Source organism: Gavialis gangeticus, unplaced genomic scaffold (genome assembly GCF_001723915.1).
Source record: "Gavialis gangeticus isolate Ggan-Ray unplaced genomic scaffold, GavGan_comp1, whole genome shotgun sequence".
Classification (NCBI taxonomy): Eukaryota; Metazoa; Chordata; order Crocodylia; family Gavialidae; genus Gavialis; species Gavialis gangeticus.
Genome location: NW_017729025.1, coordinates 129,749,160 through 129,762,434, shown reverse-complemented (window position 1 = coordinate 129,762,434; position 13,275 = coordinate 129,749,160). Strand labels below are relative to the sequence as shown.

Here is a 13,275-nt window from a genome sequence, read left to right as displayed (position 1 = left end):
AATATTTTTTTTTTTTTGGGGGGGGGGGGGTTAATGCCTCCACTTCTTTGATGAACCAGTGAGGGTAAGAAATATAAACTCCTGGTTCACGTAATATTTTTTACAGTCAGATTCAATTCACATTGAAATTAATAAGATTTTTTACTGTAGCCTGCAATCACAGGAGCTGGATCAGACTTGCGTACAACAGGATTGAGCATATACTAGACAGCAAGGTCTTAACGGGTTTCCTGTTTTCATATGACTTTATGACAATAGTCTCTTCTGGTTTTAATCTAGTTCACATAACAAAATCCAGAGAACCTTACTTAATTTCTGAATCAAATCAAAAACTGTAGTTTAAACTATAGGAAGAGGACACCCATTCTTGATCCAAATATTTCATATAGTACAGAATCCACTGCATCCCTTAGCAAATTGATCCAGTGGATAATTAGTATAATTTTTTTAACATTTACTCTTAAAAATTCTTTCTTGTATCTGCTTAATTTTACCTTCCAACTATTGAATCTTTCTAAGTTTTTTTTCTGTTAAATACCTGATTCCCACCCCCCGCTTACTTAAAAAATATATATTTTAACAATACAAAATATTAAAGAAAAACTAGATGTGAAGTGAAAAAAGAGCCAAACCAAATCACAATTTATAGCAGGCAGATATGAAAGGAGTTAAGATACAGTTAATATACCTCTTGTTCTACAACAGGGTCTACTGGTTTGCCGTCTACATACTATGGAGTTGCAGGGAAGGTAATGTCAAAGTTTTGATGGAAAAAAGTAACAGACAATTGTTAGTATACACATATAAAAAACACAAAACAACAGTTTTAGTCTGATTTCTAGGGTAGTAATGCTGCTTATAGATATTGATATTAAAAGGTCTATTTTCTCCTCAGATATTAAAAATAATAAATATTCAAAATCAAATGTTTCAGGTCCAACCATTGTACAAAACAGAGATCCCATCTAGATTTTATTAAGGCCAGCGGATTTTTTTTGTCTTACAATTCAGCAAGAGTGGAATCAGGCCTATAGAATAGGAATCACCTCAACCAAAAATCGTTGTTGCTTGATTTAGAGTGGGATATGTCATCTTTTTGAGAACCCACAGCAACCTTATATTTTATAGCAGCAGCAGCAGCTAGAAAGGGAAGAACATCTTAGCCAATTGCAGCTGTGGAGAAAAACTTGAGTAGAAACGTAATTATAGAAATGGTAACCTAAGTCAGATTGACTAGACTAATTTTTATTTAAAAAAAAAGAAATGCCAAGTGATATTTAATTCCTGCAAGTAATCAGTATCACTGTCTTATGTTTCATGCAAAATATTGTAGCTCCAAGTAAGACAGGACCCTCGGCATTAGCTCATTGGACTCAAGGACAGAATACCAAAAAATAAAGGCCTTGATTCAGTAATGTGGGGAAGCATATTCTTAAAACATATTAACAAGTGATAAATACTGAGCAAACCACTTATACAAATATTTAGGGTGTATCTACATGTCGCACTATGGCGATGTAACAATCACATGAGTCTACACATGGCTGGCAGCTACTTCACTGTAGTGGCGTGCTCCCCTGTTTTAGCATGCCACTATGGTGAAGTAGCAGCTAAAACTAACCGTGTGCCATGCACGTGGCACAGTATAGGTGGTTAGTGCATCTTGCTTTAGTACTTCCAAAAGGTACAGTAACATAGTTTAGTAACAACGTCACCATAGGGTGCTGTGTAGACATGCCCTTAGACCCCAAAGACTTCACTGGGATTGTTTATGTGCTTCATCTTAAGTAGTTGTATAAATGGTTTGCTGAACTGGAGTTTAAACTAACTTATTTGCAGCTTTCTGTATGTAGCTTCTCTTCAAACTACATGCCTTTTTTCTGAGACCTGGCAACCCACACCCCAGACTGATGGATCAATTCTTACCCATGAATAATGTATAGTTTTTTAACATTAATAGGGTATGGAGGAGAACATCTAGGGGAAAATAGACCTTTAACATTCTACAAGGAACTAAAAATGTTAGTCCTTGATTCATTTGCCATTTGTATCACTGCAATAAAATGTGTGCAAAATGAATTTCAAACATTTTAATTAGTTACAGTCATACTAAAACTCAAAAGAGAACAGAAAAGATTTTAAGGAAATTTGAAGAAACTTGGGAATTGACCATATTATTGTAGATATGCTTACTTATTTAAATGGCATTAATGTGCATGGACAACTAGTATTTTACAACCCAGCATATTCTAAAAATCAACAATACTCAGGCAAAATTGAAATAATAGCTCAGAAACCCCCCAGAATGATCCAAATGATTGTATGGAAATAAAGACTTCAACAAGCTGAAAAGGAAGCCAAACTGAAATGTATTTAAGTTTTGGTATTAACAATATTGCTTCCCCTGTTTAAATAAGGTAACAGCAACACCAGCTTCAGTAATGCCATTCATATATATCAGATGTCTAGCATAGGAAGTAATAAATATATTTACAAGTAATCACAATCCTGGGCAGAAATAGTTACTTTGCCTCAATATTTAGTAATTTAATTTATTTTAAAATAATTTTAAAGGTAGGTTATCTTTCATCTCTGGAATAAAAGTTATTTCATACATAAAAGAAATACATGTTAATTGTGTTCACGATTGTTACATCAGAAAAAGCATTATAAATTTTTGGTAAGCTAAATCTACAACAGCGAAGAAACGTTGTAGAATTTCATAAAACAGAAACATTAACAGTGATTTAGCAGGAGATGAATGTCTATATACTAACAGCATTAGACATTGGATCTGGAGACAATACTGTGAAATATAGGTAAATAAAATATTTTGAGGAAGTACAAGTGCTAATGTGGCCACTCCATAAAAATATTTACTTTTAAAAAGAAAAAAAAAGTATTACTTATTCAAATAGTAGCCTTGCACCAGTTTGAAAGAACATATGCCCTTAACCTAATCACAGAAAGATTAATTCTCATTCTTATTTACACATTCAATATATTTCACTTCAGTGCAGTTTTTGCTTCCTCCATCTTTTGCATACTCCATCTTTTTTAGCTGCACAGCTTATTTTTAGGATGTTTTGGTGCGGACAAGTCAAATATTTTGTTCACTCTAAGTTTGGACGTGGGGAAAGAAATATTTTGAATTACAGCGTCACAAGCCTTTTTGTAGATTCAGTATTGGCACTGGTTGCTCAAGTATATTACAAACAGTCAATATCTATATTTGACGTATATTTCTCAGTTTTGACATTAAATATGAAAAATTTGAACTATTTATAAACTAACCTTTTCCAGGGATTCACTCTGCAAGTCCTCTAGACTACTTGACAGTTTTTTCTGTGGAACCCTTAAAGTACACAATAAATTAAATTGAGAAAAAATTGAGAATAAATACAAAACAACTGCTGAGGAATAATACATACTACCCAGATGATTATATTTATGATCATAGGATCCATAGACAATTTAGTTCTTTGTTCACTTATTTTGACATTTTATTAGCCAAGTTAGCCAATGAAAAAAAAGAGACAGCAGGAAACCAAGACAGATCCAAAAATAAAGGGTGCAGTAAAACTAGTTTAATATTTAACATAACATTATGGTGTATCTATTAGTAGCGGTTTAAAGGGCGTTTCATCAGGACAAAAAACAGAAATCCTGGAGTAATTTGTAATAGACAGGAACCTTTAAAACCATCAACATTTGATGGAAAAATCACAAGATTTCCAGCTAAACGTTCTGCAGATTTCAACCAAATCTTGGGGGACATTTTTCAAGTAATAGTATACTTGCCTACTTCTGATTTCCGAAGATTCCTCATGTGGAGAAATTAGGTTATTTGAAGGAACTGGAATACTTCCGCTGTTAATCGGAATAAAATAGCTTATTTTAAGTTTTGTGGTTAACTATACTTCTCAATATACAACATAACTAAAGCAGCATTGTCAGCATACATGACAAGCAGTACTTCCTCATCCTGTCACAGACAAGAAAATGCAAGATAATATATTATCTTTATATCTAATATTATTTTATTAATACATATATAGATTATTTGTGCTAGTTATAATTCACAAAGAAAACATGAAACAGAGATCTTGCCTGATTTCCAGAGCTTTTTTTGTTACTGGCGACACCAGAGTTGGTGACACATCTGCTGGAGGTACCTACGTGAAACATATAAGGCCCAGTTCATGATTCTAATCCATATGCAGTATCTGAATTTGAAGAGCAACCAGCAAACATACAACTCACCCCTGGACAAATTCTGTGCTGAGTTATATTGTGGCAAAACACTAAGATCAAGGGTGTGAGCAAGGGCTGTTATAAGAGAGATTTAGTTTTAAATAATGAGTTTGTTAAATACCTCTGTTTTAAGTAGTTCTCCTTGGGGTTTAGTCACAGGATTCCACTTCCTCAAGCTTGTTTCAAGTTCCTCTTCACTACCACCAGACAGAACTCTGTCCGATGAGCCTGACAGAATTAAAGGTCAAAGGTACATTAGGAGGCTTACAGACTAAAATGAATATTAAATGGGTTCTTACAAGTTCATGAAGAGCTGCCCTATAACCCCCTTTACAGTGTGATTTTAAAAAATGGAGAAAATATAAAGAGAAAACACTGCATTCCTTTAGTAAAAGGCATGTGTTTTTGAATAAGAGCTCTCCATCATAATCTAGTTTCTCCTGCTCCATCCCAAAGTGAAGTCTTAATTAGAAATTTATATAAACACAGAAATATACCTACCCTGACATTCCAGTACTCAAAGTCAAGGGTTATTTTAGCCTGACAAACTATTACGAATGTGGATAATGATGGTTCATATTTCACCAGAATGATGAGAGCACAGAAGGAAAAAAACAAAGTTTTTTTCTTCTTCACCATAGCTGAGGCACTGATAGTGCTCTTATTAGAGTCTCTGTTTTACAACTCAACCTACAGAATACTTTCCCCCACAGGTGCTGGATCCTTCAGTACCAGGTGTAGTATGATACCTTCCACCATTTGAAGATGCTGCACAGAACTAACCAACATTTCCAGATTTGTGATCAACTTTCTGGTAAGTTAAATTCCCTGAAATCTACACTATGAGTCAATGCAGCCATTAACACACCTGAATCAGACTTGGGCAGCTGGAAGGTAAAACTAAAGTAGATGCTGAAGTTACATGAGACAGAGACACCATCACGAGTGCTGGCCTAATTTAGAAAAAGAAGAGATATGTCTACCTCCTGAATATCTGAGCAGAATAAAGTTTCCTTTGAGAGTTAGCCTGTTATAATAACACATTTTAAAACCCCTACAGTACTGTAGAATGACTCAAAGTAGAGATGTCAAGACTTATAACTTGCTCAAGTAGTATCTGAACAGATCTTGTGCACATGTGCACTTCCTATCTTTGTGGAAAATCCACTACAGTTAAATTAAATAATGACAGAACCGAATGTGTAAATGTTTTAAAATTTCCCTAACATGGAAGCTAATCTCGTAAGGCCAGTCTGTGGAAAAAGTGAACTAGCCAGAGGGTATTGCTATTATTGACAAAAGTATGACACCAGGATGTCAGGACTCAGTAATTTATAGCAAGAAATTCGGTGTAGTTTCAGGGTTCTTTACCATAAATCAGCAAGTCCAAAGATAATTGCAATCAGCTGATATGGATCATAAACCAACATCATAGTAATTCTGCTATCCATTATTAGTTGGATTTATAGAACCTATACATTCACTGGCATATACTAACAAAACTCATCTTCAATGGATGCTGTTCTAAGAAAGTATAAAATACTGATTTATATCAATAGGTAAGGCATTTATGGGAGATAAAAGAAAAGTCATACATGCACGCAACCGTTTTGCTTTTTCTTTACATTAATACGAATTTCTGATATAGTTTGGAGGAGATTTTTTAAAAATGTATGCTGATTGAAATTTCTCCCCTATATTAAACAGCTAAGATTTTCTACAGAAAATCTAAGCAAATTCCTCCCAGTAAAACAAAAACCAAACCTAGACAAACAAGAAATTAGCCTCACCACAATTTTAGGATGTTTCTCTAAGTAGAGAATTGTCAAGACAGACTATATTAAAGAATCCATAAAATCTAACAAACTTCAAAAATAATAAATAAAAACTTTGAAAGCTGTTTTGTATTCACCTGTAATACTGTTCTGAATCCTGGGAGAGACCCAGGTATCTGGCCAATTAATTTGTAATATTCCTCCATAAGTTAACAAATTTAAAGACTTTTTCCAAAATGCTCTGTATTTAATTATAAAAAAACTGGGTCATAGCAGGATTGTATTTCAGAAAAACCCATAAGAATTACATTATACCTCTGGAAAGGATTATAATTACATAGAACAAATACTGCCTAACAAACACCCTATTCAGATTAGCAACTAAACACAATGGAAGGTAGGTCAGAAACAGGAAAATTACTTTCAGCTTTCCTTTTTGACTTTTAGCCTTCTGAAAAGGGAACCCCCCCCCAAAAAACAACCCCAAGAAAAACATCTGGTGACTGTGTGCCTTCTCTTCCAGTCTTGCATTACTGTATAGTAAGTAGTAAACAAATAACAGCACTGGCAAACATGTTTAAAGGCTAAAAACTTACTGACTAATATTTTCCAGGTTCAAGAGGATCTCCCAAACCTAACCAAGCACAATAAGATTTCTTACAATAGCACCAAATCAGTAGTGGTAACCATATTGCTATTATTTACTTGATTCCAAGACAATCCCTCCCCCCGCCAAATTCAACATAGGGAAAGCACTGCAATCTAAATGTGCAATCACAGCTTACGTATTCAAACCTGAGCCTCCCAAGCATTTATCCAGGGAGGTGTTGAAGTCCATGCTGTCATGAGCTACTCTCATATTGGTATCTGAACCAATAACAATTTAAAGCTAGGTCAGGTTAGCTTACATGAGCTGCCATTGCCCCTTCAATTGCAGGATAGGTAGATCCTCAGGCACTTTCAGACAAGAGGTTTTTCCTATAAAAACAAAAAAGGGCCCTGTACAAATAGACTGACTTAATTTTTGCGTTACTTTCCCCCCCCCCATTGTGCACATATTCAGAAATGATTGAAAATAAATATATTTTAAATTGGAATAGGGGCAACAATCAAAACCCAGCTCCGCACAGACAAGTCTGCAGCCCAAATTATCGTTCATAGATAGAAGAATAATAAAGTGAGTGACTCACAATAAGACTACCCTAAAACACCACCCATTCTCAGAACATAATTAGTGTGTTGGACAAGGAAAATCTTTAGCAACTCCTAATTAAATAATATTTTAGCTTTTTCTCATGTCTCTATACCACAGCTGACCATTTTGTTACACATGCTTGTGCTTGTTTATTGTACTTTGCAAGGTCTTTCATTGTACATTAGGGATGTGTGAAATGGGCCCTATTCGATTTGGATTCGGCCCAAATCAGGGACAATTATTTGATTCATTGATTCGGATCACTATCCCCGATTCAATTTGGCCAAATCCAAATTTGAAGGTTCAGTGCTGATTCAGCAAATCAGCAATTCAGACACAGGTACAGCTTTAAATGTTTTTTCTATATACCTCAAAGTACCAGCACGGCTCATGAACACTGCGATGCTGGGGTGGATGGAGCATCCCACAGGAGTGCAGGGGAGCTCCTTCGTGACTCGGTGGTGAACCTGGAAGTGGGCTGGAAGTACTTCCAGTCCAGTTTGAGGACCACGTGCCCCCCACCCCTCTGGCTTGGCAATCAGCCATGGGGGGACTCTGGGTGCCCACCCAGACCCAGGAGGACTGGAGTTGCTGAGCTGGGCGGGGTGGGGAGGAGGCGGGCTTTGACCACATCAAATAGTCCTCAAGCGGGGCACTAATTGGTCTAACATCATACTACACTGAAAACTAATTACATGCCAACCCAGTGAAAACACAAGTATGCATCTGAAAAACAATGAGGCAAACCACCAGCTCAACATTACATGGTCACGGACCCGACTATCCCGCTGTCCAAATCCAGTTTACCTTGGAGTCACCCTCAATTGAACCCTCTCATGCAAAGAGCACATCATGAAGACAAAAGCAAAAGTGAGCGCTTGTAACAATATTCTGTATAAACTCACCAACTTGAAAGTGGGTGGTAGCCCCTCACCCATCCAAACCACTGCTCTGGCTCTCAGCATCTCCTCTGCTGAGCATGGATGCCCGGTATGGGAGAGATCCATACATGCTAAGTGCCTTGACCCCATTCTGAATGATAGCTGCTGATGCATCACAGGATGTCTGAAGTCCACCACCCTAACCAGTGTGTACCTGCTGGCTGGAATTGCTCCACCTAACTTCAGAAGAGCAGTGGCCAGCAGGACAGAAGAATCGAGAATGCTTTATAAGACCTTGCTAAAGCCAAGTTTTTCCAAAACAGCAGCTGCCCAGGAAGTCAGCAGTGAGGATTTGTTTTGGCAAACTATACTATGTTTGCTATCTCTCCTTTTAACAAAGCATTATGTGGAAAGAAGAAAAAAGGCTCTCTTTAATAGTGTCAAATTACCTCTGAGAACAAAGTTCTTTGTAACAAGCTTACTGTAAAAACACTTACATAAAAGAAAAACAACCACCTGTTCAGAAACACATTGCAACCATTACTTTAGCTTACTCTTTGATATCTGATCACTATTGCAACATTTGGAGTTGGACTAATGTGCATGAAATCTGAATAGTAGGACATCATCATCCCATTAACGTCTCTTGGAGTCATCTTGCAGCGCTGAAACCTATTATTTATGTGCTAGAATTACAAGAAGAAAAAAAACCATGCCCAACATTTAGCAATGCACTTTGTTGACTTTCCAAAGTGAATTAAGGTAAATCAGACTTCAGCTATGTTAATTCTGAATAGAAGTGTCTATAGAGTATTTTAATGCAGTTTAACTAATGCAATTCAAATTCACACTTTTAGTTAATTGAGACTAACCTTCCTGAATGTCTACATAGATAAACCCCATGTTAACTATCTTGCTGTTTTTCTCCTTTCTCTTCCCACTTTTTGCTATAACAGCTACTGTTCTGTTCAAGTACTGAGCTCTGAGGTCAGAGTTTTTCTCTGGGATTCTATAATCTCAAAATTAATTGGAGCCCAGTTCGGACTGGAGTTCCTAAATGCTGTAAAACAAACAACAATTAAAAATTATCTAACTTACAAAAATCTTCAATTTCAAGTAGACCACAGAATACCAGAATTACAATCCAACCTGGGGCTTTACCATTAAATGATGTAAAACAAACAACTGAAGAGTTTTGAAGCTAATAGGAACATTCACCCACACAAGTCCCTCTGAATAGAAGCCAAATCTCCCAGTGGGCTTTGACCCCAGGATTCTGATATGAAGTAAAGTATATGAACCAAAATGGAATACATATAATTTTCAGGATATAAATTATTTTTCTATAATTTTCTATAATGAGCTTCCTTAAACAGACTTCTTTATGCATTTCTTTGAGGCCTACTACTGATGGCCTCATGAAGAATATTCATTACAGAGCACACAATATTTGAAAAGATCAGACATCAAAATATAATTTGCAATGCTTATTTTACCATGGGCTGCTATCATTATCTCCTTCACCCTTCTGTACTGGCTTAGCAACACTGTTAACTCTTCTATTCGACGATCCTGGGGAGAGGAAAACATTATGTACAGAGTATCAAATGTTAATACTCATAAATTTATAGATAAGATAAGCTATGCATATTACCATATTTACCCAAATCCAATAGGACTTTGAATTTAAGATGACACCCCTCCCAATAACTAGATCCTACACATGGAAAAATTGATACATTTGTTATAATTTTCCATATACAGAATCTGATTCTGTATCTTAAAGACAGACTGGGGTTATCTTAAATGTGTTCCCTCCCCCACCACTGCAGTGGGCCAAGTAGTGGCAGGAAGACAGGTGGCAAAGGAGTCAAATGGCCTTGCAGACACAAGGGGACAATGTTGGGCCAAAGTTATGGGGGCAGGAGGTGGCAGCAGTTGCAGCTCCAACTTCAATTCCAAGCCTGGGTCAGGGTGGGAGTTGGAACCTAAGCAGCATCCTGCCCCCTCTCTTCCCTCCTGCCCCACTCCCCGTAGCTGAATCCAAAGCAAGGGACTTGTTCCCACATGTTAATCCCTATGTTTTGCATTCGAGTAAATACAGAATGACTAGCTAAATGTTACTGTGGTGTATGACACTGCATAGAGGGATAGGTCTATGCTGTAGCTGTTGACAAGGAGGGAAAGCAGAGAGGACTGTAGGATACTGCGTGTCATCCTTACTTGAGAAGTGTATTAACATTCAATTCAGACTGGCAGGAGGAAAATATTCCTCATAGCTATGCAATTTAAATTTCATGCGAAAAGCCAGTTCTCTGCAAGGTATCTGTTGAATGTCTGTACAGCTCTCTGTTTGTATAGACTTTTCTCCTGGCACAGATGGAAAAATCTCTATGTGGCCTATGTTTATGCTACACTGCAGACAGAGTGATCACTCAGTGTATTGTAGACATACTCAGATAGAAAGGGGAAGTTTGACAGGTAGGAAGGGGACCAGATGATATTGATCCTCCTCACAGGCATTGAGTATTTAGGTAAAAGAGGCTCATAAAAGAAATCCCGCTTCTAGCCTAACCATGAATGAAGTCACATCTCTCCATGAGAGAGGACAGATTGTGCTGTCCAGGCCAAAAATAAAAATGTGCGTATCATGTAAAATTCAAAACAGCAGTATCCAGCTACTTGAAAATAAATTAAGCCTCTGACTACTTCACTTACTGTCCTAAATGGGAAATGGAGTCATTTGAATTTAAATAATTCTGAGAGGGTTTTCTCTCAGGAGGAATGTTTCATTTTGCAAGACTACACAAACCGGCAACTCTGAATAATACACATAAGTACCCCTGGGCTTGCCACTACTCCCGTGTTTAAATACTTTACAGTCTCTAATAGAACAGCCATTCCATCCTTATAAACACAGCCTCTGACAGTAGAAGTGGGCTAACATATTTTGCGTTCCTTTTAGGATACAAAACAACATCACACAGACTTGTAAGAGCTCTGCCAGAAGATAATGCCACGTCTTACTGTCCAGATGTAATTTTTGGCGGTTCTGAGAATTAAAGCAGCACAGCCTGTTATAAATCACATTCATTTATGAGATGCTTAAATCTCTAAAATTATCAGTTACCCTTTCAGTGCTTTCTGCTTACAGCAACAAGCCATATGGGGGGATGCTTTTGGATGCCATTTGCTTATACCTCATACATACTGCCACTAAAAATTTAGTGATGCTCATCATGGCCTAGATAATTACTATTAGAGTGCTCTAATTTTAAATTTATTAAGAACAAAAAATCCCTCAAGGCTGAATTCTCTTGCAAAAATAAGCAGCACTTTTTATACATTGGAATCTGAAGCTGGTCAAATACTGCAATGCTCTTTCTTGGCAGTCTTCAGATCCTGTGCTGCTCCTAGGACCTCAGTTTCTGATTTAACAGACAATTTTGACTCACTTCCTATCACACAGGGAACTTGATTCCGATTTTATAATGGAAAATTGTGCGGGAAAGTTATTGATAGGCCACAAACTGCTGTTCCGAGATTACTAAATCTTGCAGGCAGAAAAGGAGGAATGAACATAAAACCCTGGACCTCTGCTTCTCAGATGAAAGAGCTTGCAGAAAAAGTAGCACTTTGTAAGTGCTGTACCTTGGCTGGTGAGGCAAGGCCAACCCAGTAGGTCCCATAATCTCAAGTAAAACTCTCCAAGTCACAGCAGTATTGGCTATACAGATATGGACATGCTAACTTATATCATTATCTCACCTTTTCTTCATTTGCAGCCAGTAACGATTCCATTCCTATCTTCAGTCGCTGAACTTCTTGATCTAAAATAGTTTTAAAATGGCAAGAAAAAATATTATTATATTTAATATGTAAGATGGCAATTCTGTTCCATTCTATTTATTTTTTATTTTTTGCATGGCCTGTCAGCGTAGGATCCGAGTGCACAACACATAACCTAATTAAGGCTAAATGGTGACAAACAATCACTTTTGGGGAGTCTCTTCAAACTACAGTTTAGCTTTCCAAGTGCTGTGTTGTTAAAGAAGATGTTTCTAACCATACAGTGTTTTTAGTTTTTGGAAACAGACTACGCAGTATTTTATTTTCTTAACGGTTCAACTGCAAAAGTTTTGGAACATATTTTCTGAAAGATTTGAGAAACTCCTCTACTGCACAGCTTTCGGAAATAATTTAAACAATGAAAGAAAATAAATTCTCCTCACTGGGAATGTAGTTTATGTGAGATATCTGGAAACCTAACTCTCAATGCTGATGATGGACTACAAATCAGAAAGTCTGACAACCTACAGTAATACTTTACATTCTTTTGTAGTGTCTGTTGCTTAAAGAAAGATTTTCATAATCTGTTAAAAATGTTTCTAAATTTGAATAACTGAGAGCAACCTCCAACAATAGCTAATACAGAACTGTACCGTACATTACAATGCAGCATGTGTAGTTTCATTCTGTAAGTTGCAGTCAAAAAATTGTATCTCTGCAAACCTTTCTCTGAAAATTTATGTCTGTAAAGTGGGACTTCTTAACTAGTTAGGCCCAAATCTGCCACTGGTTCTCCATGTACAGTTTCCACTGACTGTCCCCATACTCTATACTGCAGCAACCAAATCTAGATGGTCAAGAAGAATGCTAATTGTGTTATATCCAGCATTGACACCACACAATGGACACACTTCTAGACTTTCAAATGCAAATATTCAGTTTACAAAAACCTGTGCCATCAGTTCTCAAAGATGGCAATGAAATGTAATGCTTAAGTAAATGGAAGGCTGGGGGGGGCAGGAAAGAAATGCTAAGAACTAGTGTTGTAAAAAGTCTTATTAGTTAATTATTTTACACCGAATAGCTAAAATACTGAGCATCCAACTTCACGTTCAAATTGTAAATATTTCTTCCAGTTACCTTAAAACCCATACAGCTTCCAATGGCTGTACTATCACTAACACATTTAAGAAAAGTTATGTTAAATCTATTGCATACATATTTCTTTTGCAAAAAGTAGCATTTAGTCAATGTGTGACATGCAGTAACACAGCCAAATCAAAACTAAACAAATGCAAAAACCAGCAGGCAGTGAGCAAGCAATCAGACAGATTTAAAGGAAAAGCCATATATTTTTAAAAGAAAAAATAGCTTTAAAAAA

General features: G+C 36.7%; 1 protein-coding gene across 6 annotated transcripts in view; it reads right to left on the bottom strand.

The window, feature by feature from the left end:
* Window positions 1-13,275, bottom strand: part of PPFIBP2 (PPFIA binding protein 2) — a 223,748-nt gene that overhangs the window by 48,711 nt on the left and 161,762 nt on the right. For 5 of the 6 annotated variants that reach the window (XM_019519541.1, XM_019519542.1, XM_019519544.1 and 2 more), the window contains 7 exons: window positions 11,874-11,935; window positions 9,602-9,677; window positions 4,376-4,482; window positions 4,111-4,175; window positions 3,802-3,870; window positions 3,295-3,355; window positions 689-730 (listed from right to left, as the gene is read on the bottom strand). In XM_019519541.1, the coding sequence (XP_019375086.1) occupies window positions 689-730; window positions 3,295-3,355; window positions 3,802-3,870; window positions 4,111-4,175; window positions 4,376-4,482; window positions 9,602-9,677; window positions 11,874-11,935 (482 nt within the window). The remainder of the gene's footprint in view (window positions 1-688; window positions 731-3,294; window positions 3,356-3,801; window positions 3,871-4,110; window positions 4,176-4,375; window positions 4,483-9,601; window positions 9,678-11,873; window positions 11,936-13,275) is intronic. The other variant, XM_019519543.1, reaches the window with a different exon arrangement.